Source organism: Pyxicephalus adspersus, chromosome 1, assembly GCF_032062135.1.
Source record: "Pyxicephalus adspersus chromosome 1, UCB_Pads_2.0, whole genome shotgun sequence".
Classification (NCBI taxonomy): Eukaryota; Metazoa; Chordata; class Amphibia; order Anura; family Pyxicephalidae; genus Pyxicephalus; species Pyxicephalus adspersus.
Window position 1 is genome coordinate 64,726,960 of NC_092858.1, and position 25,140 is coordinate 64,752,099.

At 38.6% G+C, this 25,140-nt stretch overlaps 2 protein-coding genes across 3 annotated transcripts in view; one reads left to right on the forward strand and one right to left on the reverse strand.

Annotated features, from left to right (window-relative positions):
- The first annotated feature begins 1,793 nt into the window (after positions 1–1,793).
- Positions 1,794–17,962, forward strand: NAXD (NAD(P)HX dehydratase). Its single transcript, XM_072412017.1, has 13 exons — positions 1,794–2,872; positions 4,812–5,180; positions 6,148–6,298; positions 6,385–6,450; positions 6,887–6,901; positions 7,433–7,458; positions 8,378–8,402; positions 13,144–13,252; positions 13,835–13,885; positions 13,959–14,063; positions 14,580–14,700; positions 15,116–15,236; positions 16,868–17,962. The coding sequence occupies exons 1-13, from the start codon at positions 2,296–2,298 to the stop codon at positions 17,016–17,018; spliced, it is 1,887 nt and encodes a 628-aa protein (XP_072268118.1). The 5' UTR covers positions 1,794–2,295; the 3' UTR covers positions 17,019–17,962.
- Positions 17,963–18,490: 528 nt separating this feature from the next.
- CARS2 (cysteinyl-tRNA synthetase 2, mitochondrial) overlaps positions 18,491–25,140 on the reverse strand; it is a 35,435-nt gene continuing 28,785 nt past the window's right edge. For both annotated transcript variants that reach the window (XM_072412001.1, XM_072412004.1), the window contains exons 10-15: positions 23,786–23,852; positions 22,899–23,037; positions 21,591–21,714; positions 20,840–20,938; positions 19,487–19,729; positions 18,491–18,852 (exon numbers count right to left, since the gene is read on the reverse strand). In XM_072412001.1, the coding sequence (XP_072268102.1) occupies positions 18,811–18,852; positions 19,487–19,729; positions 20,840–20,938; positions 21,591–21,714; positions 22,899–23,037; positions 23,786–23,852 (714 nt within the window). In that variant the 3' untranslated portion in view covers positions 18,491–18,810. The remainder of the gene's footprint in view (positions 18,853–19,486; positions 19,730–20,839; positions 20,939–21,590; positions 21,715–22,898; positions 23,038–23,785; positions 23,853–25,140) is intronic.

Sequence of the window (25,140 nt, forward strand, 5' to 3'; positions counted from 1 at the left end):
GTTTAAAATTTTAGTGCATTTCAATAAAGAAAATCTATATGATTTGGAGCCCTTGCATATATTCATAATAAAGATGCCACATCCCTAAATACATTAGTGTATCCAAAGTTTCTCTAGAAAGTCTAGAAACTAAAGAGAGGATAGGCTTTGTGAGGTATTAATCACTATCAGAGGAAAAGATGCTGGCAGAACTGTGGACTAAGGTAGGTAATCCTTTGAAGGCTGACTGGGGTTTATCTTGGTTTCTCGGTTGGAACAGCCAATCCCATAGTTTGAGTGGACCAATGGAAAAGTAAAGCTAAGTGGTTGCTAAAACCTAATGCACAGTGATGCAATAGGCCTAAATATGGAAAAAAAGGAATGGTTTATTCAGAATGATGGCTGTAATATACCTTGAACATCTCTGCTTTTGAGAAATATGAGAAAAGATACCTGGGAGAAATATAAGGGAGCTACTGACCTACTTCAACAAATACTCTTTGCCAAGCTGTCTGGCGTTCCTGCTTTCCTATTTATTCTAGTCCGAGACGCAGACAATAGTTGTCATTTGCCTCACATGAAGAAATCTAGCTATGCAAAAGGGGTGATCAGTAATGACTAGCATCATTTAGGGGACAAGGCATTACTTTGTAACAATGTGTAAATGAATTCTCTGCATCCATCCTTTGTGGTATTTCAAACACTATAGGGATCAGGTGTCATTACTTGCTGTTTGTCATACATAAAGTTACTCACCTTGGGCCTGCTATGTATGACCCATTTATTAATTTCAGCCCTCTGTGAGGAGCCTATGGTAAATAACCGAGAGAAGAAATGATTGCAGGAGAGATTAGTTGTATTATTATTTTACAGGTACTTGTAATAGTAACTTGATTCTACTTTATGATGTATAATGTAGAATCTTGTTTTTTATTATCAGTAAAATCTACCTAGTTTCTATTCCTTCTATAAACTGCCTTAACAATGTTTTCACATTATAGATGGCATAAAGATGGCATGTGTATTGGTGGTGTTAGAGATTGGTCTTATAAATGGATTACAGTGATTTAAACTGTTTTTTAGTAATATAAACTGAAATAGAAATGTGTAACCTGGCAGCCCAATAATAAGGTTTAACCAGTGCTGCGTGTTTATCTAACTTTGGTAAATTACATTCATTACCTTGATAGTATTTCTATATTACTCCATTTTCATTGCTAGCTTTCAGATTTGTCAATTTACATTTGGTTATGTGATGTAGCAGTAAATGTGTGTGTCTGTATAACCGGTGACATGTACAGTGGAGATGTCCTTATTACACTGTACTGCAAGGTGTGCCAATCATGCCCTGTCCCATGGTGATCACTGAATAGCAATCATGTTGTACATTAGTTTAACTGTAAAACAAGTGATGAAAAAAATATATATAGGTCTGATGTAAAGATATTGGTATACAATCATCAATCGGTGCTGTACTTAGTGTTTATCAGTCTGTAATGTCAGTGGGTCATCACACACAGGCCTATAACAAGCTGAATTCATTATGAAGGGTGGTTCACCATGGGATATGCCCTCCAGCCACAAACATGCCAGCAATGTGTGCCCAGAACAGAAATGTGATGCCCGGCATTGTGGATCCAAGCAGCATTTTTGGCAATGCATATGATATAGAAGAGCCGGGGGTGTGCGGGGATATTATTAGGGAGATTGTACATAAGGGAAGCCACCCATGCGGGTGTTGTACTGCTCCTGTGAGGATCTTCATAGATCTACAATACAACTCCTACACTGGTGCTTGGGCTGTAGGGTAGGGTGAGTGCTGGTAGTTCAGATTGCTGTACATGTGATGTCAGTGAGTGGTAACTGTAGGACTACAGCAGCAAGTATTCTATAATTGCTGTATATGATAGTTGTAACGGTGACACTGGCAGCCCATTGAGCCGGGTCATTGCTCACTGACAGCACTGCCGGATACGGTGTCACCACCATGTGTCACCCGGTGCTTTGACGTCACAACAACCGCGTGATATTGTTTTTGTTTACCATAATTTTTCTATGTTTTGATCGGCCGAAGCTTTATTGACAAAGGACAGACTGACAGCATGGAAGAGGAGCCGTGTGACGCTGGTGCTGCGCTCGGCTCCCCGCGGGTTCCTGCCAGTGCAGCCATGCATGAGTCGAGGAAATGGCGCGCCGTGTGATGGCTGGCAGGCTGTACGAGGTGCTATGTGTGTGCCGGGCGCAGTGTCAGGCCGCGGGGCTCTCCGGGGAGTCAGGCAGTGAGTGAGGGGGAGGCCACACTTCTCTGGGGGCACAATGTGTACGCGGCGGCTGATCTCCAACACCCGGGGCTTCCTGTGGTCGGACATGGAGACCCGAGCTTTGCTGGACATCTGGGGAGAGGCGGACGTGCAATCGGCCCTGGACGGCAATTTTCGGAACAGCCATGTGTACCGGGACGTGGCCGGCCGGCTGAACGAGCTGGGCTTCGAGCGCACCCCCGAGCAATGCCGCATCCGCATCAAGGGCCTCAAGCGCCAGTACTACCAGGCCCGGGAGGGCTTCAGGAAGAACGGACACGCTCGGAAGATCTGCCGCTACTACGATGAGATGGACCGCATACTGAGCACACGGCCGGCCCCGGCCAGCAGCGGCATGGAGCATCCTTGTGGGGCCGTCATTCTCCATCCCGAACCCCCCTGCATGGAGGAGCTGCCCGGGGACCCCCGGGACGAGGAAGAGGAGGAGATCGAGGATGAGGATGAGCCGGTCGGGGAAGGGGGGCCCGAATCATCCCAGGACAACTTCACTGAGGACTCCGGGGAAGGCTCCGAGCACCCCATCAAAGTGGAGGATGGGGGCAGCTTCGCCATCCCTCTGCACCCCGGGGAAGGTCAGTGTGACTGACATCTCACCATGATTGGGGTCACACAGATACGGTGACCATTCACATGAATAGGGTCCATTCACACTGCTGTGATAAAACATATCGCCTCCCAATCATAGGAGCACCATGTGTCCACAACACACAGCCTGATCATTGTCATTGGAACATCACTATTTATTCTCATGTCATTCTTATGATTCTTCAACTTCTCTGAGGTTCATTGTAATTTATAAATGACCTCTAATAAAAATAATATTTTTGTTCAGAAGATTCATTGAACAATGATCAATATTACATTTTCTAAAAAGCAATACGGATCTGATGATATTAAGACAACCACTGGACAGGTGACTTCTTCCTCCCAAAACAAAGTAGTTCTTTTCTAGTTTTAAAGCCACACCAACCATCTGTTGGCCTGGGTCCTAACATTTGGGTGTTAGATGGCGGCTCTCTGTAGACTTTTCCCCTCGGCTCTGCTTCTCCTTTGGGCAGCGTTGCAGTAAAATAGATGGATAGATGTCCCTCAGTTAATCATTTAGTATTTCTCTGAGTGCAGGCTCCCGGATAACACATCTTAGTGTGTGCTGGTACACGAGGCCTGGAAGTAATGTCACATGCCGTAGGAAGTCTGGCCGTGGCTGGTCCATGTCCTGTAGGGTGAGCAGTCCTCCTATACAGTGGCAGAAGTGAGGAAAGTCCTGGGATGAAGCAGTAGGTGACAATGCACATACTGGGTATACCATGTGTAAACACAAGCTACTAAACATTACACTGTGATATTGCTAAAATCTCTTCCACCTATTAGAAGAGTATTTGTGGTTAGCTATTACTTGCTGATTAAACCACGGTTTGGATATTTTTTGGATTTCGTTCTAAATGTCTTTGGCATTTGTAACCCTGCAATTCCTATTGCTCTAGTAACTAATAAGCAGCTGGATCCAAACTTTGATAATCCTGAATAGGATGAGGAGGGATAAGTAGAAGATGAAGTGTTAACGGATCCTGCTGATCCCTTGTCTCTGACTAAGCATGGCAAGTTACACTTACGTTTCTGTGTAAGAACCGAGTTAGAAAATAATTTCATATTTTCACGTGCATCCCTATTTATTATAAATCCTGTTTAATAATAACCCCCCCCCCCCCAACCCTGCTTAAAAAGTGCTTTGGAACACGTTGTTGCATCTCACATGTTTCAGCAAAGGTTAATTTGTCAAGAGCCAAAAAACTAAGCTCACTGTTTTAAAGTTTTATAGTTGCCACAGGAATATGATGTTTAGCTTATGTTTTCTAAATTTCATTTTGGCCTTGGCTTAAAATGTACCAATAATTGGGCTGTTGACTGTAAAATGAGTGCAGCGGATAAAATGGAAAACCCCACAAATCTTCAAGTGAGGAGGATGTTATCACCCATAATCCTAGGAACTATTTATGTACCTTGCTAGATTACAAGCTGTAGGGAGAACACTATATATACATCACATTACCTATGCCTGGAATTCAGTATTTAGCAGGTAGCTTCAGAAGAGACTAAATGCCCAACAGGACTAAGGTCTTTGTTATTACGAACAGGCATTGGCATAGAATTTTGCACACTATGTCCCTTTTCCAGTTTTCTCATTTGATGTTTTCCAGTGGCATTCCCTCTCCAGTTTTTGGGACCGTACATTACCTCTATTTTTTTTAATTTTTCTTTCTTCATTTTATGCATTGAGACTTAATGAAGTTAAACTGCATTACTTGGCTTCACTTTTGGGTTCAAGGAGTCATTTCTACAGTGGTTGTCTTTAAAAGGTTGCCGAAGGAGAGTTTCAAAGTAATGTCTAGAGGAAATATTTCCATGTGATAATTTTCACTAATGTACCCTGAACTATTAAGTTGGTTTTCTTTTAAAAAATCAAGCAATTATTGTAGTAAAAATATTTTCCCTTCCCTTTTGCCATCCTAGGTTATAAGCCTATTCATGGCAGTACTAATCCACCTCAGGTACAGCAGCTTAAAAAGCCCAAAAAACATCACTCCGGCCTGACATTGGACAAAATGATGGAACGCTTCCTGCAGCAAAGTGTAGATTCTGAAGAAAAGTTCTACAAATACGAGGAACAGAGTCTGCAAATTGAAGAGAAAAGAAGAGAAGCCGAGCACAACCGTGAGATTCAGATGTTGCAAATGTTGGGAAAAATGCTAAATGGCATCTCCTCTTCCACTTCTCAGATAACTACGCCTGGCCGTGTGATCAGCCCCCATAGAGGAGATATCAGAACATATGGGGATTCAATGCACTTTAATACTACTGCATCTTATTCTTCGCCTATAGGTATAAGATGTCCAAGCTGCTTTTATAAAAGCTTGTGTGTCGTGTTAACTTTGGTATAATAACTTATAGACAATTTAATAAATTGTGCAAACAGTCCGTATAATGTGCTTTGGACTAAATTTCAGAAAGTAGGTTTTGTGAATAATACGTATTTTAGGAAAGAAAAACCCTCCCTTTTATAAAAAAGCAAGAAATTGTGGTGCTAGTTCTGCTTAAAATTTTAGTTTTAAATGAATCCCCACAAAGCCGCCTAGATCCTAGTCCTAGATTGTACTTGCGGCCTCAGACAAGTTTACACCCCACTTCAACTGCCTACTGAAGTTCTGACATTTCATAGTTGAACTGGTTCTGCTTTTATTTCATTGCTCAGCAGTCACATTACCACATTCTCTGCTTGTTTTTTGTACATTTGTGTAAATGTATTGGGGAAGGGGTATTTGTGTTTCTTGATCCTTCAGAAAAGAATAGTAAGTAGATATTTTGTTTTTATAGCTCTGTTTGTCCATTTTATTCTTTTCCTCCTGATACCCGTTTGGCTGGTTTGTGAAAGACCATTTGCTGACCATTGATTAGAAACTGTACCCTGTACCCATAAAGGTAACATGTATACTGTGTTCAGTGCTGAGTAATTGAGCTAGCCTTTTTCAGGAGAAGTTTGTGTATGCAATCAATCGATTTGCACACTAGAACCATGAATGTGTAAATGAATTGGGTGTAATATATTTGTCCACATCCCCCCCCTAATATTGGGTCAGCTAAGTTAGATGTTTCTAGCTAATAATTGTTTTTTTCCCAAGATGTGGCAGTGCCAGAGTTGTCTACAGGAAGTTTAATATGTTGTAAGGGCAGAGCATAGTGTGTACAGAGATTTGATGTAGTGATCTGTCGTACCCAGTATATGCAGTAACATACATAGCATATGACTCGATCTATGACCAGAAAAAATTGTTTCAACTTTTTTCTTTAGTCCTGGAGAGAGCCTTCTCCCTGCGCCCCACAAGCCCATCAAAGGATATGGAAAACATTTTCCAGCTGGTGAGGAATGTTATCCCTCCACTCACTTCTAAGAAGCACAAGGGCCACGATGGCAAAATTGGCATTGTTGGAGGCTGTCAAGAGTGAGTACAATTCTGTTTGCTTTTTATTTTACTACCAGCAAAGTAATGGTGAAATAACCAGTAGTAATATTACTTTATTTTTACAGATATACTGGAGCTCCGTACTTTGCAGCAATTTCGGCTCTCAAAGTGGTAATTCTGACCCACTTTCAGTGGGGTTATTAACCTTTATTTTTGTTGGTGTGTGTGAGATAATGGCCATTGATTTGGACAGAAATCCAGTGAATTGATAACTTCCTTTGGACCATGGAGTAATGTGTGGAAATGAGAAGATGAAGAGATGTTTAGTAGTCCTAAAACACATCTGTCCTAAGGTGACAACACTGTTTTATAGATACATTACAGTTACTAAGCATCTTCATCTGTTGTCAGGAATTGTGCTGCTGGCAGGATCACCAAGGATAAGAATAAAGGAGGGTTGGTGGGAAAATCACTTTAATTCATAGGAAAAAAAAGTACGCCGTATTTCACTTGTATTACACTTACCAGGACATGATAAAAATCATCTGGACTTAAAATTAGATAAACGCAACCTTGCAAATGCAACAAATTACATATTACACTGTGCCTTTATTTAACAAAGTCAAGTTGCAGAAGCAGTGTGTGAAAAATTAAACAATTAAAAGTACACCCTTACCACTTCCATAGGAATTAGGAGGGTAAGTAGCAGCCAGGAGCTGCTAACCAAATGCACTGTATTAAATGGTCTGGAGCATTCATGTGTCTGTTAACACAACGTGGAAAGACCTTACCAATGATTATTTTAGAGAAACAATTGCTTCCGATCAATCTGGGAAGGGTTAAAAGGCCATTTCCAAACAATTTGAAATCCATCATTCTAAAGTGAAAAAGACGAAGGAAGAACATTCAAGACCGTTGATCATCCCAGAAGTGGACGTCCCAGCACAATCACTCCAAGGTCAGACCTTGCAATACTTAGAGATATACAACATCTTAGAATTTCACATGTTAAATGGTAAAGGTCCATGACCGTACAATCAGAAAAAGGCTGAACAAGTATGGCTTGTGGTTAAGGGGATGATTGGGCTTGTTTTGCAGCCACAGGACCTGGGGACCTTGCAGTTATTAGGTCGATCGTAAACCCTTTCCTATATCGAAGTATTCAAACGTGAGGGCATCTGTGCTGCAAGCTTACAACCCACCCAGCCTATTCTCAACAATGAGAATCCCACACCAGCTCCTCCCACATTTACCTTCTCTGCCTAAGACATTGCCACCTACTTTAGAGAAAAAACTGACAAAATCAGGCATAATGTCTGTGCTCACCTTGCCACTCCAACCATAACCACCCCTTCCACCTGTAAATCATCACTGGCCTCCCTCAGCCCTGATACTGTGGACAAAGTCTGTTCTGTTCTCTCATGATCTCCATCTACTACATGTCCGCTTGACCCAATTTCCTCTGATCCACTCCGTGCCCATTCCTCCACCCTGGCCCCTGACCTAACCCAACTATTCAATCTTTCCCTCTCTTTACTGGTATCTACTCCTCTGCTTTAAAACATGCCATAATTCTCCCTATCCTGAAAAAAACCCTCACTAGACCCCTCCTTACTTTCTAGCAACCGTCCCATCTCCCTTCTCCAATATGTTTTCAAACTCCTTGAGCACCTTGTCTTCAAAAGACTCGCCAATTACCTGAGCACCAACTCTCTCCTTGACCCTCTCCAGTCTGGCTTCTAAACTGCCCATTCCACCAAAACAGCCCTTACTAAAGTGGCCAATGACCTCCTCAGAGCTAAGTCTCAAGGTAACTTTTCCCTGCTCCTTCTCCTTCATCTTTCCTCTGCTTTTGGCACTGTTGATCACCCCCCTCTAATACAAATCATGCACTCCATTGGTATCTGTGACACTGCTCTCTCTTGGTTTGCTTCCTATCTGTCTGACCGCTCCTTTCAAGTTTCTTTCAATGGTTATTCCTCCTCACCCACTCTCCTCCCTGTTGGTGTTCCCCAAGGGTCAGTCCTTGGACCGGTTCTCTTTTCTCTGTACACCTCCTCTCTCGGTAGTCTCATATCCTCCTTTGGCTTACAGTACCATCTGTATGCTGATGACACTCAAATCTATCTGTCCACCCTGACCTGTCTCCCTCAGTCCTGGATAAGGTCTCATGCTGCCTGTCAGCCATCTCATCATGTATGTCTGACCGATTCCTGAAACTCGACCTGGATAAAACTGAACTCAACATCCCCCCTCAAATTCCAAATCCCCCCTGACATACTGCTAATAGTTAACAACACTGTTATTCGGCCCTCCCCTCAGGCACGCTGTCTTGGCATCACCTTTGACTCGGCCCTCTCATTTACCCCCCATATTCAGAACATTTCCAGGTCCTATCACTTTCACTTGCGCAACATCTCCAAAATCCGCCCCTACCTGTCCCCAGAGACCACCAAACTCTTTTTTTCCACTAACGCTCTTATCTCTCGCCTGGACTACTGTAACATCCTTCTCTCTGGTATTCCACTAACCCGACTCTACAATCTATCATGAATGCTACAGCCAGACTCATCCATCCTTCCCATCACTCCTCTTCTGCTGCATCTCTTTGTAGTTCTCTCTATTGGCTTCCATTTCACCAGAGAATCAGATTCAAGCTCCTGTGCTTTGCCTTCAAATCCCTTCACAGTTCTTGTCCCACTTACATTTCTGACATGGTAGAAAAATCCTCTAGCCGCTCCCTTCGCTCCTCCAATGACCTACTAATGACTTTCTCACTCATAACATCATCACTCGCACGGCTCCAAGACTTTTTTTTTTTTTTAGAGTTGCCCCGACTCTCTGGAATGGTCTTCCTCGTCCTATTTGGCTTGCTCCTGCCTTCTGCTCATTTGAAAGAGCACTCAAAACACATTTTTTTCAGACTTTCCTACCCGTCTTCTTCTGTCTCTTAAAACCTTCACTACTTCCCACCACTACATATCTCCCATCTTATTATGTGAGACTTCCCCCACCTTATAGATTGTAAACTTCTCATGGCAGGGTCCTCCTCCTGTGTCACTGTCTGTCATTTTCTACGCCAATTTAATGTACAGCGCTGCGTAATATGTTGGGGCTATATAAATCCTGTTTAATTATATTATTAATAATAAAATAATCTTTGCCACAGCTAAAGCTTGCATGAAATTGGGTCATCAACAATAAAATCATTCCATGTACACCAACAAATCAACATTAGAAAGGCTAAAAAAGAAATGGTATTGCAATGGCCCAGTCAAAGTCCAGACCTCAACCCCAGAGCAGTGCTGAATGAGTTGAGGTAATGTTGTAAGGTGTGGGTCAAAACATGTTCACAATAATGTGAGTGACTGAAAAAAGAAAAAAAAAAGATTACTTCAAGTTTTCTACAAGCTATTGAATCATTGGGTGTACTTGGTTATTCACACATTGCTGGTCCGTTTTGGCTTCATTTTTGCTGAGATTAAATTTAAATAATTTTAGATCCTGCAAAAGCCTGAATTATTGTTTTTATGGCTAATATATGAAAAATTATAGAATTTAAGAAGGACGTTACTTTTCTTTTTCTCATAACTCCATGTGTTAGATTACCCCATTTTAAATACTCCTGTCTCTTTTTGTGATGTCTCCATCATTCTTTACTAGTCGGGTTGTATGATGAGTGTTAGTTAGGTCATTCAGAAAGTTCAGCTGAAACCTTTTATGTCTGACAGAACTCTGACTCATTGGATTTTTTTCTTTAGCTTATCCCATTTGATAGTCATGCAGTAAAAGTAAACTGCTTTAGGTGTTGAAACCAGTTGAAAGTGATGTGTGCTCTACTAAAAAAGTATGCAGGGCATGTGTACAATGTCCAGTGTATCTGCCCTTTTCCTCCTTGCACTTGTCTGCAAGTCCTTTACAAATACATCCCTCCACATGCTTCCTAGAGCAGATTAAATAGTGCCTTGTGTCACAACAGGATTCATTATTTTAAAAATAGGACAATGTGTGAAAGAAATAAACCAAAGTCTTTAAAGCAGATCTAAAGGCTCTATTTATAAAAAATATTCCCCCTGAAATTCTTCGACATAGTCAAATCTCTCTTCACTTGTCATTGCAGTTCCTATTAAAACAATGGCTCGTTCTGCCATCTAGTGGCCAATCTCAAAAGTGCACAGCAAATTACACTGCACAACAACGATTTTGCTACTGGGAATAACACGTGATTTATATGATATTGAGTGTGCTGATTGCAAATCTGAACTTAGAATTAGCCTATCACATACATATTTTAAGTTCTAGGCATGCTATATCTGTTCAAATGGTCAGTATTTGGGTAATGTATTTTTACATGGGAACATTATAACAGTTGCAGCTACCACTATGCCTGCTGCCACCTCAGCTGAATCATGTCTCCTGGTGGCACGTCTCCTGGTTCCAACAGCAGTTGGGCATGTGTAGGCAAGTCAGTGAGCTGACGTCAGAAATGGGTATATAAGGCGAGATGCACTTGTCTCTAGTTTGAAACAATCTTATTGGATAAAACAGCTAGGCCATAGGGAGTCTGTTTTGAGCTAAAGATGAGTAGACGCTGGTGTGTTATTAAACTGGACAATTTTTGCTACATTTGTGGCAATTATACCCCGTGTGATCAACGCAAGAACCTAACCAAGAGGGTGAGATTTGCAAAGCATTACTTTGGATGTGAAATTGGAGATCAGGATAAAAGCTGGGCACCTCATATCTGCTGTCAGGTGTGTTACGTAGCCCTAACACAATGGTTGAATGGGAAAAGGAATAAAATGCCTTTTGCTGTGCCTATGGTTTGGGGGGGGGGCGCAAAAGACCATAAGACCATCACTTGGTCTTCTACTTCTGTATGAGTAAAATTACTGGGTTTTCGAAGAAGACTTAAGTAAAAAATCGTCTATCCTGATTGTGAATCTGCTCTGAAGCCAGTGCCACATGATGCAGAGAATCCAGTGCCAGTCCCTCCTACATCTGTTGTTACTGACGGTGACATGTCGGATGAGGAACAGGAGGATGATGTCAATGGTAATAAATGGTATGAACCCCAATTTGAAGAGGGTAAGCCACATTTTATTAGCCAATCCAATTTAGGTGATCTAGTAAGGGAGCTGTCTTTGTCAAAAGAGAAGTCTGAACTGTTAGCCTCCAGATTAAAGGAGTGGAATTTGCTACAAAAAGGAATGACAACTTCACACTTTCGTGATCGTCACACAAAGTTTGCAGGTTATTACAAGCTGGACAGCGACATTTGCTTCTGTACTGACGAAAGTGTTCTGATAATGGAGTTAGGTTGCGAATACATACAGAGCAGTGAAGATTGTTCATAGACTCGAGCAAAGCAAGTTTGAAAGCTGTATTGCTGCATAAAGGTAACAAAACCTTCTGTTCCTCTTGCTAATGCCGAGGGAATGAAAGAGACATAAGAATCCATGGAGGTCATTTTGAAATTGAATAACTTTTCAGAACACAAGTGGAACGTTTGTGGTGTCCTGAAGGTGGTGGCCCTTCTTCTTTGCCTGCAATTGGGATATACAAAATATATGTGCTTTTCTGTGCCTGTGAAACAGTCGGGATGACAGGAACCATTACAAAGTAAAAGAATGGCCACCTGACCTTGGCCAGTATAACGTGAAGCATAAATCACTCATTGATCCACAGAAAGATTACCTTCTGCCACTTCATATTAAACTTGGATTAATGAAACATTTTGTTGTTGCAATAGATCGTGATGGTATGGGATTTCAGTTATAACATCTAAATCTAAAGTTATAACAGATGCTAAACTGAAAGCAGGCATTTTTGTTGGTCCCCAAATCAGCAATATGATGCGTGATGCCACATTCAGAGACTTGAACTTGCTGCTACACTTGAACTTGCTGCTTGGGATTCATTTGTGCTAGTTGTACAAAACTTTCTGGGCAACCAGCGAGCTTAAAACCATGCTGAACTCGTGAACAACATGCGAACAGCATACCATCAACTTGGCTGCCGAATGTCACTTAAAATTCATTTCTTACATTTTCATCTGGACTTCTTCCCACAAAATTTGGGTAATGTGAGTGATGAACAGGGGGAAAGGTTCCACCAGGGTAAATCTGTTATGGAAACAAGATATCAAGGCCGGTGCAACCCCAACATGATGAGCCACTACTGCTGGTTTTTGCATTGGGAAACAGCGGAGAGCCACAAGCGCAAAAGCAAGTGCCTGAAACACTTCTGAAGTGTACATGTGTGTTGAAAAAGGACTCCGGTGAATTATGTGTAATTGTATATGTTGTTGCAACATAAAACTATGTTTTTGTAATGTCATGAAACTATGAGGCAAAAGTTAGTTATGTATAGAGATTACATAGTAACTGCTGAACGAGAGAATGTAGCTAATCACGTCTATACACATAATTAACTTAAGATCCTGATGTCCTAGGCAGAATCAAACTTCAGATTTGAATTCAGCGCACTTGATTTAGTATTTAGTGACATATACATGGATTAGACCAAGTAGCAGACAATATTTATTTTTTGTGATGCAGTGTTATGAACGAATCTAGAGCGAATTGACTGGGGAATGATTTCTAAATAGAGAAAGGGCAGACCTTGCACTGTTATTGGGGTTCCTCTGAATATGTAAAACAGCTATGTTGTATATTGCAAATATGTTGTACAAAATTTAAATGATGGAAATAGCATCAAAAGGCTCCAAACCTGTGCATATTATCAGGTAGTTAACTTCTTCAACTACTAGAAACTAGTCTACAGAATGTTTTATTTTAACATTTGTGTGTATATTACATATAATGTTAACAAATACTATATGCTCCTTTTAGTTTTCATATTTATGTTTCTTTTTCGCACAGGGATCACCCAAATGCTTTACAGGAAGTTGAAAAATGGCTTCCAAGATTACATACACTTGTAATAGGACCAGGGCTTGGAAGACAAGACTCTATACTAGAAACAGCAAAGGTATTGTTTCATACTGCTAACCTGTGGGACATGAACAATTTGCTTTCCACACCTAAAACATACAAAGTTTATCATAAAATAGTTTATAGAGTAAATCCTGAAATGTGCTTTGGATAGATAGGAAAGATTACACCAGACTTCACTTGTATGTACTGATATGAATAGCCAATAAACACAACTTTATTGTTACAGATCAGCAAACAAAAGTGAAAAAAAATGTATTTATTGATTGTTTCATTTTGAATTACAATTTAGAGTTTAATTCCACAATAGTTTTATGGTGTGCACATTATTAGCAAAGCCCAATGTGTCTTTCCTGGGTAAGGTTTTACTACAGCCTGATTCTTTAGTAGATATTATTGTATCACTGAAGATTTTTTGTATTGACCAATCAAAGGGATTTTTAAGTATATTTGCCTTTAATTGTTGGCCTTAAAACCCAATGTGTATATGAAAATACTGAAAGTCCAGTCCCATATGCAGAATGACTGAAGTTGTAAACAATAATCGGTGAGCAATGTTTTTGTATGTTCTGTGTTATTTATTGTTAGTGTAACTTTTCTTTATTTTTCTTCCTTGTAGGGTATAATTGAAAAAGCAAAGTTGAAAGGCATCCCTTTAGTGATAGATGCCGTGAGTATCCTGCTTTAATACCGGGCTAGATTCTTTTCTGTGTGGTGCAGTACTAAGTATGTTCTTTCTTTAGGATGGACTTTGGCTTATTGCCCAGCAGCCGTCCATTATACAAGGTTACCAGAGAGCTGTGCTCACTCCGAATTTCATGGAATTCACCCGACTGTATGAAGCTATGGTAAACATAACTGTGCAGTTACTTTTGCTAGCTTGGGTAGAATAAAAATGGCATTGTCAACTAGCTGTATACTGAGCTTATGTATCGCTGATAATTTTGAGCACAATTACAAGTCCTTTATTTGATCCCAGGTCCAGAACAAAGCTAACTGCTATGTGGTTACACAAGTATAGCAGACTGTGTAAGTGCTTGGTCCCCTTGATTTGTGTATGTTTATAAGGGAAGCATTGCTGGCTGGATTTAAGTGTACTTTTCTTTGAACTGTCAAATCGTTCACTTAGCCAGAACAAGGAAGTGAATATTGCATATCACAACATCTGATGTACACGTTCCAGGTCAGGAACTTGCCAAACGGTGACTGAAAGAAGAATGAAGAGAACCCCCCTGAACAATTCACAACCAATTTTGTGCACAACCAAAAGTTTCATTTTAAATGATAAAATTTTATCTTAATTGGCTAGAAGCGTTTCTTGTTTTGGGGCTTGACTTGACTTTTTTCCCCCCTTTATCTCACAGCTTACTGAACCTGTAGATGCCAGTGACCAGCATGGAAGTGTACTGAGGCTTAGTCAGGCCATGGGAAATATAACTATAGTGCAGAAAGGCGAGTGGGATGTCATTTCAGATGGAGATAAAGGTTTGTATATACACATGCTCAGCTATGCAGAAATAAATTGTCTTTTTTGGTCTCCAACCCTATCTTTGGAAATGATCAGCCCCTGTCATTAAGAACCACGACCTGTGCTGTCTTTTAATTCAAGATTAAAAGACATGCATTTGTGTACGTATAGGGAAAAATGATAGGTTGCATTAAATTCCTTTCTAATCTGACCACATCTTTGTAGTCTATCTTTTCTTGCTTGAAGTACAAAACATGACTCGCCCAAAAGTTGGACATCTAAATTGCAAAAAGAACCTTCCTGTTGATTAAAAATACACAAAATATTTTTCTGGATAATAAAGGTATTGTGTATCTTGCAGAATATTTATTCTAATGTAAAAAAAGCCAGATTTCTTCTATCCAATGACCAAACTAAATTTCTTTATTATAGTGTTGGTTTGCACTCATGAAGGTAGTAACCGCCGATGTGGAGGACAGGGAGATCTTCTGGCCGGTTCTCTTGGCGTCTTGCTGCACTGGGCAAGTCTTGCTGGACCAGAAAAGATCAATGGGTACGTCGTAATATCATAAGTCCAATACTAGGGCTGCACAGGCAACTCATTTCTTGTTGGCAGTGAGCTAGTTTTCAGAACACAATATATGCAATGGCATGGAGATGATCTCTTGGTATTAGGAAAATCATAACATCACAAATGTTAAAGTGATTTTTTTTCTTGTTGGGAGTAAATAACACTCCATATTTGTTACATACCTTGCTAAGATGTCAGCAAAGTGTAGGCCTGTTTCTGTTTCCTAGAACTTAAATCTGCATTTATTACACATTTTCCCCTTACAAAAAGTTACATTTAAACAGAATATGAAAATTGCAAATCATCAAATTGTATTTTTCTCATAGTTCAGAGTAAAATATTTTAAAAGATACTATTCAATTGTAAAAGCGCTTACAAGTTTCTGATTACAAATAAGATAATATACATGTAGAGCATTTGAATTCATACAGAACACCAAACATTTGGCAGGGTCATATTGTAAGTAAACCTCTAACAAGAAAATGCTGCATATTTCTGACATTGTAAATGGCTGCTTGTGTGGTTTTGTATAGATTTTCTTGCCTAATTTCCAAGATCTGTTAATGAACTCTCACCAGCACATTTGTATTATGTATACTTGTATACATTTACATTTGTAAAACATTCATCTGCTGACCATGTGCCCCATGTTGATTGGAGAGAACATTCCCTTTTCATTTGTCGGGCAGAAAATCTGTCAGTTTCATTACTTTATGGCAATCGGTGTCTACAAGAATAATGCAATATATTGAGCTTTTAAGTGATACAGGAAAATAAATAGCTAATCTCCATGTACATAAAAAAACATCCTAACAATGTAGCACATTCCAAGCCAGTTTTGTTTCATATGTTTGCCTAGTTTGTGCCTAATGTCTATCAGGAAATGCTGCCTGCAGAGTGTAATAGGAGTTGCATTTAATGTTTATCCTAGCCAACTCTCTGTGTATTGTATGACTGGCTAGCTTGGCGCTCTTGCTTTAGATCCAAACAGGCAGAGCTACCATGAGTTGGAATTTGCATGCACCCAGCTTCCTCAAAATGCCCACTCGTGTGCCATGCATAGCCTGAAGGCTCTTGGGAAATGCTACAGGTCATATCACTGGAACAATGATAATTCTTTCATTTCAAAAAAGAAAGTAAATTAACTTCATAGTGAGGGGGAATGTGCATGCCAGAAATGTATTTATGGAAACATGTGGAAGTTCTAGTAGATAAGAATACATTTAAAAAGATCTTTGGCATTCTATATTAACCTCCCTAGCAGTCTGATTCTGGACATATTTCCATGCAAGAAGCAGTAAAATTTTTTGCATGGAAATTTACATTGTAGACCTTTAATTCTTAGGCATAATTCACCGACACATGCCTAATAGTTAATAAATTTAATAATAAATGTTAAAAGAAAACACAATCTGATTAAAAAAGTAAAATAATGTAATATAACTGTACAGCAGTATATATAATTATATGAATATTTCTTTGTATTGGACTCAATACAGCTATTTTGTGTTGAATCCAATACAAAATGATTTAAATTTCCCTTTTTAATCGTAAAGTTTATTTTTAGTTATATTTTACTATATAACTTGATCTTATGGGCTTTCTTCCCGTAGCCATAATCCTTTCATGGTGGCAGCGTTTGGAGCCTGTTCTCTGACACGACAATGCAACCATCAAGCATTCCAGAAATATGGGCGTTCCATGACTACAGGCGACATGATCTCAGAAGTTGGAACAGCTTTTAACAAACTTTTTGAGACCTGATACTACTGATGCTGTATACAATGACTGTTCTTTTTCAAAAGACTTAAGTGAATTCTGCCTGGGTTGTAGCAGCATTTGAGATATGCGAGGAGCAAGTAAACCCTTTGTGATTTTAGTAAAATCTGATAAAGCATTTGGGTGTGTATTACATAAGAAATGATGGCTGGGTTCAGAAGTAATTGATTGAATATTGTGCACACAATCACAATAACTGTGTGACTTAATATACTTCCTACCCTGGGTGAACAGCATACTTACTTACTTACTTAAGGGGGGTTAAGCCCAATGCATCTAGGAATAATAGAACAGATTTACCTAAACCTGATCAAAAGTTGTCTGTGGCAGTCAACTGAAATTTGAACCCTTAATGGTTTCAATGAACTGCTTCATTTTTATTTTTCTTTAACATAGCAGCTCATTTCATAAAACTTGATCACTGTACAAAATTAAAGAGAGCTTCCTGTTGGTTCTTTGTGATCATACACCAGGACTAAACAAGTGTCAGTCATGTGAATTACCCTGGGCGTATTCACAAAGGGCTTAAATATGTATTCCTGATCCATGATGAATTCAGATGCAGATTTATCAAACCACTTCAGTTTTATTGCAGCTAAACTCAGATGGAAAAATTGTCTGTTGTAAAGGTCTACAGCGAATATCTGAACGACATTCTCTGTGTGCGTGCATCCTGATGGTACATAATATTTGTACGCTCCTGCTACATTGCCCGCAGTTCTTAATTTCTATGAAATTGTGTAAAAGTATTAGTACACTTTTATATAGAATCTGCTGTTCTCCCTGACCCTAAAGTTTGAGAACCACTGTGTTAAATAATGGTTTATTAATATAAGACAGCTTTATAATCTTTAGAATGTTGTGTGTTATTTGATAATAAATAGGAACGTCTATACAGGTTTTCACTACCAATAAACATTTGGGATGGACATAGTCATAATAGTTCAGTTATTCTACAAAAAAAAAAAGTTTTGGTATGTGTAGGACTCCTTTCTAAATCCAATTAGTAAATTAGTACTGGACCTTAAACCCTGTGACCTAGGTTTACACCTGTCATTAAACATCATGGAAAAAGCTGCTAAACACAGTTTATTGCTCTACAGCAGGTTCAAAGAAGCTGTCTACACAATGATTTCAGAAGCCCAACCTGCACCAAAAATGAGGCATGTTCAGCCGTGACACCCCCTTCTTTGCCACTAACACTTTACCACCTGTATATCTAAATAATGATAAATTAGCAGTCAGTCGTCTTTTGTATAAGAAGGGAGATTTAAAATTGCTTCCATTTGCACTTGTATGTGGAAAACCTAATATGTTCACGAACTCCAGTAGTATATTGGTGTCTGATCTGATTGTGAAAATTAATGAATCTAAATGTGTTTTTAAAACAGGTTTTGGACAGTAGAGCACAAATGATACCAACACGTTAAAAAAAAATTGAACAAATGTGAAGTTGTACTGTTAGCTGAATGGAAGCCATAACAGGCAATGTTTTATATTTTCTTTGGCCAGAATTATACAAAATATCTTTAAACTTTACAGAATGTAAGAGTCAGCATGTGGTGACAGGGCAGGTATTTCACACACCAGAAGTGGGTCTTTAATCATTTTCATACCACTGCTTTCAACATGTATGGAGGTGAGGATATCTATGTCACCAAATATGTAGGTAGATGGATTGTTATTCTCTAACAATTAACAAGCCAGTCATTTTGTAAGAAAATACAAATATATTTAAATACATTTCCAAATAGAATTCTAAACCTTGCTAGTTTGTTTATTTATCTTGCAGCTCCCATGTGGAAGTAGTTCCTCGGTCCTTAAAGGAAAAAAAAAAAAAAACAGTCAAGCAATAATATCTTAGTTAAAGTAAGTTGATTTCCCTTCCCTTTCCTTGTTTAAAGCTGAACCTTTGGACAACCAGTAATAAATACAGATACATATAGGAGAGCTATTTTACCTGCCAAGAAGAGTTATGAAATAAAATATATTTGTATTTAATTAGCTAATTTCTCTGTAAACAAGAAGTGTGAAGCAACCTGAAAAGGTTTACCAGGACCTGCATCTGTATCTGGTGTCAGACATGTTAACCGTCTAATAGTCTATCAGGTAGAGGATGTGAAGGAATGGATATCAGCAGAAGGTGTAGAAAGCCACAAGAGAACCGCTTACTGCAGCTGCCAAGGTGTGTTATATAGCAGATGCCCCGCCCACTACCTGGATGGGTGTACTAGAAACAGTGCTCTCCAGGAACTGAACAATACAAGAAAGGAATCAACTGAAACTGATCCTTTGCTTCACTATATGCAGGTGCTGACACTTGGTGGGGCTGAACTTGGCTGGTGTATAAGCACCTAGAGGCAAGAGCCTATACACAGAAATTAATCTTCCCCTCAATGATTGCTGGAAAGAAAAGCCAACTTATCTGTATATTTTACACTATAAGGACTAACCTTTATATTGATGCCAAATCCAGCTAGATTGTGGCGCATAGCATCACAGGCACGCATGAGTGGCTCCCGTTCTTTCAGAATCTGTTTCCTTCTCTCCTTCTGGATAATGTCTTCTTTTGTAAGGCCCAAATCTTGTCCCATCTCTTCGGTTGACAGGGCAAAGTTGCGTACCTTGTTTCTGAAGTCTACCGTCTCTTCCACCACATTGTATAGAAGGGCAGAACTTATATTGTCTACTGCAGGCTAAACAAACCAGCAAACTTCAACATACAGGAAACCCCATAATGGCATTGTGAATAACAGGTTAACTAGCAGCACAAAGGCAACAAGAATGTCTTAAAAACAACTCTAGCCAAAACTTTTTTAGTTTTGGAGAAAGGGAACTCAGGTTAGATAAAAAACAAAACAAAAAGAATTACCGATACTGAAATGTGCGCATGTTGTTTTTCTCCTCAAAACTGAACCAAACTCACCATTGGAAAGTAGTTTGTTACACACTTTACATGAGGACACAGTGACATCTACTGGAAACCAACAATAATGCACAAAAGCTAATTTAAAGCGGGACTAAACTCTACCAATAAAAAATTGTGACCAGAGACAGAACCTTGATTGCAATTGGCCAGGCTAGAATTATATATGTGTGTGGGAGTGCATTCCATTTATGCCAGGATTGCAGGCTTTTATAAGAAAAAAAATCAAACAGGTAAGCTAGTAAATCTAACAGGTTTGTTTTATTGCAGAAAGGCTATATAGTTTGTCGCTGAAATAAAAAACCTGCCTGCAAATTTTCATAGTGGAACTGCTGTTCCACCTTAAGAGCAAGTGATCCACAATTAATTTTCTTTTGTGCCCAAGGTTTATTCTCCAGTCAAGGCATTTTCCCGTATTTTCAGGTAAAAATAATTTTTATTTGGATTGATTCTATATAGACAGGGTCTAGTTTAAAATGGCTAACAGGGTGGTGAAAGAGGGATAGTTATTACTTCAAATGCAGACTGGGGTGATCATGGGTTCCATAAAAGTTTATCTCCCTGGGGCCACAGCCCGGCCATCCTGATCCATTAGTCCGCCTGCCAGAAATCCTGGCCCATTATAAAATGGTTGGGAAAGAAAATTTAACATCTTGAACTTTTTCGATATCTTAACAGAACATTTTTTAATTTTAACCATATTCTTCTCTATCCAATGTAAAATAATAGACATTATGTATATGAATTCTGCTAATGAAACAGTAAAAGTAATATGAACAAAGTAATAAAATTGAGATAATGGGACTATATTGTAGCTTAGAGGCAATGAAATCTATGTGTGCAGACTTTGATGTCTGGTCATCTCTATGATGGACATTACCTGCTTTTGCTGCACAGAAATCCCCAACTGCTCCACAAACTGTTCTATATAAGTCACCATAGCAGCATAAACAAGTGGACTACGGGCATGATGAGATCCCTGCAAGTAACAGAATAAAATATACTGTTATAGCCTATTATCATATGGAAGAATAGTCAAAAGCAATCAACAAAATTTAAACAAAGGCAGCCTTATTGTATTCTCTAGAAAACAAAGACTGGTATTTTATCAGGTCAGGTATGTATCTGAAAAGGGCCTGGTGTCTAAGTTTTTATGTGAAATATAAAAAAAAAACATGTTTTGGTATTACAGCAGACTCCTACTGCTGACCCGGGTTTTGTGATCCTCCATGTTTACTACTCTGTGAATCTCTGACCCAGAATGTGTGTACAGCTCAGGGGTTCATCTATTTGTCACACAGATACCTGCATGCTTGGTGAATAACCATCATAGGGCCAATCTGGCATCATCACGCATCTTAAAGCCAATAGTGCGGATTCAAATAATTTTTTCTGTAAATTGTGTAAAGTTTTGTGTAAATATTCAAACTTTAGCTAGTTTTGAGTCTCTTTTAAAAGTAGTCACAATAAAAAATTTATAGCTATATCCAATAAAACCTCACAAAATGATATCCAAATTTGTAGTTTATCAGACAGGGTAACGGTTTGAGAGCTAAAATCATCTCAGAGGCTAACCTTAAGCCTGCTGCCATGGACAGCTGCCATCTTTAGATTATATGCTGATGGGTTACCTTGGAAACAGTCTTAAGCTGTCGGTTACCATGGTGAATGAGGTCCATAACAGCATCAACAGCTCGCAGGGTGTCAAAGTCATCTGCAAGTGCTGCCTTGACATTCACTTTTGTTTCATTCAGGCTTTAGACAATGAAAGAAAAACATTCACTGTAATGAAAGCATTGTTTAGCGTAACACAGTAATAAAACCGTCATGTGAAATAAAGCATTTTATGGTTAAACAATACATTCCACAAACACCTTTCCAAAAATGGGCAGCAGTCTTTACAGACAACGGGCAATAAAATATTTAGTCGCTTGATGTGCACAAAGACAAAGGACTAAACACCAGTCTTGGATAAATTCTAATAGTTTTCTTAGATTAGCTGGATCCCTGAAAACAGTAATTACTATAGCAACATGAGCGGAATATTATATTGTGGGCAGACAGAGGCAAATAATTTTCTAAGCTCATTGAAAGTTAAGCTTTTAAATCATATATATTCTAAAAGCACTGTAGGCATGGCTATTTGACCATAGACGGTGACAAATTAAAACAAAACACTTCAAATAAAATTCTTTTATATGTTTAAATTATATTTGTCTTAAGTCAGAAATTTTAGTCAGTTTTCATTAACATGAACTGTAACACACACATTTTTCTTTGGAGCTAAAACCCACACAATCAATGTATTAGTGTAATAGCCATCTTTTGGCTTACCTGCATTATTCACTGTTTTTTAAAACCAATATACTTGTACAAAAGTCCATGCAATATTTCCAGCTGCCTTTCTTACTGCTCATTCACTGAAAGTAATGTGGACTAAATTTTGGTACAACCAGCACCACATCATGCCTGCTATCATGGTGGAATCATGTGCGGTTCTGTAAGGCAAAGCTTTGATACTTCTGTGTGTTGTCTGTCACTAAGCCTGCATATTTATTGGATCAAATCTATAATGTCCACAGACCAAGAGACATGTGACAGACGACCTACAAAAGTGTTTGCCTTATTAAGAAGTGCATGGCAGATTAGTCCCTATTTATCTCTGAAAAGAGGGTTTGAGGTGTTGTACTTAATACATACAACAGTTACGCACACACACATCTTCATGACGGTTTCATTAAGGACCAACATATGTATATGAAAATGTATAAATAAGCAAAAGGCATGTTTGAGCTCAGGATGTCTAATGGAACAGTTTAAAATTAATATTGAACACTTTAAACAAAACATACAGTAATATATATATATATATATATATAAGTTTGATCCTATATTTTGGTACAATTTTCTTATTAATAAAAATGTAGTTACAGAATTACCTGTTCCAGAGTAAATCCTCCTGAACTGGCAGACAAGTTAGTTGACCATTTATATATGCCTTGGCATCATCAATAAATGAAGAAATCATCTTAAGGGTGCTTCTTGCTTCATTTACCGAATCTTGGGAGAAGTCTACAGCTAAAGATCATATTAAGACAGAACAACACAAACTTTTATTACTATGGCAATATAACATTAGAGATCACTGTACACATCAACTGGTTGTTAAAGGAATCTTTTTGTACAATTACCATTAGGGTAATATCAGGGCTGCAACTGCTGACTTCAAGAAAATGGTTGCTATCTTCTGCTATTCAATTACCTGACCCAGAAGAAGCAATAAGCAAAAGGTAACTATAAAATGTCTGCTTTAGACAAGCGTCTTTGAAAGTATGAAAGCCAAAGCGTAAGTAATCTTTTCTTGTTTAGCATTGCTATCCACATAATGCTGTTGCTAACTGTGCAGAATTGACAGCAATGCCAGCCTGCAACAGAATGTGCTGTGTTTGCAGGGTTCAATTGGTAGGAGCCAACAAAGATCCCTTCAAGAATTGTCATTCCAGTATACATGGTAGTTACAAGTATTACAAGTAGTTTACCATGTTTTTTTTTCATATATATGGTTTCTCGTGTTTTCTGTACTTGCAACACTTTGGGGGATAGATGAAAAAAAGGTGAAATGGATTTCAAACCTATACTATATATTTTTTTTTTATGATATTGCATTTATGTTACAATAAACTGTATAGAGTAAGAAATGCCAAACACATACTAAAATAGAATAAAGGATTACATACACTTTACCATATGTGCCTTAAGACCTACTATTTAAAAGACCTATTTTATTTTATTTTTTAAGAAAATGCTGAATTTTCAACATTGTTACCTGATTTATATTTAGTTCGCAAGCAAAACATACGGAAATCTTCTGCCGAATGAGACTTCAGATAATCCTGGAAAGACAATATACAAAATATAGATTTCCTGGTCATATAGGTTTTCGAGAAAATCTCCAGTTATAAAGAACCTGTAGCTTCCAATGACAAAACAGATATACTATATCTAAAAATATAACTTAAAATTTTTGGTCTTTGGAGTAGGAAGACTACTATTCATAGACAAGAAATCTGAAACCAGAACTTAGCATTACTCCACATTTATTGAACTGAAATCTCCATTGTTATGTCCCCAAAGACTAGACAACAGCATAGAGGGCACCTTTAAAACCGTATTCACATCCTTCTTGACAAATGCAGAACAATATTATTAATATTATTATTATTATTATTATTATTAATAATAAACAAAGATTTATATAGTGCCAACATATTACGCAGCGCTGTACATAACATAATTAGCAGATTAGCAACCAACACTGGACTATAGTCATTCACAAGGAAGGACCCTAACCTTCACCTTGTTGTAGTTTCCAGGGTTGCTCCTTCCACAAAACAGGGTGCTGTGAAGGAGTGAACACCCAGAAGGGTTAGAGTGAACACCCCTTTACTTTTTCCCCCTTTTTCTTCCTATTTCCAATACCACTTTTTCTCTGTTCTTACTTACCCGGAACCTTTCCCATCCCAAACCCTGACCTACCTTAAATCATAAGCAAAGAATAGTTATAAAGTGAGCCCTTTGATAAATAGTAAAATATGAGCACATAGCTGAGTTACCTTTTTCCGTATAGACAGGCCACCAATGGGCATGCACATAATGGACTGCAATACTTTCCCTCTTCACATAATACTTCAATTATTCCACCCTTCACTGTATTGTACTTTTTATTCTAACTACTAATGAATTTATAAAAACTGCACAGTACTGTGTGGAGCTTGCAGTGTATCCTTCACACTGTCACATGTCCTCTCAAAGCCATGTGACTGGTTTCCTCCCACCCTTGCCATTGTTTTCATTCAATTAATTAGGCAACCTGGAGCAAGTGAACGTCAAAGACAATTGTAAATTGGAACTCATATGATTTATGGAAAAAAAATAGTAGTTTGGTGACAATTGGGCCATACCACTGCTTTTTAAATAGCCTTTTTTTCAGCTTTGTTTGAATTTAATTAACATATATACAGTAAGGTCCATACATTTTTGGACAGAGACAACTTTGTTCCAATTTGGTTCTGTACATTACCACAATTAGTTTTAAATGAAACAACTTCAGCTTTACGTGGGTTGAACAAAACAATTACATAAAAATGTGAGGAAGTAAAGCTTTTTTTTTTTTTTTTTTTT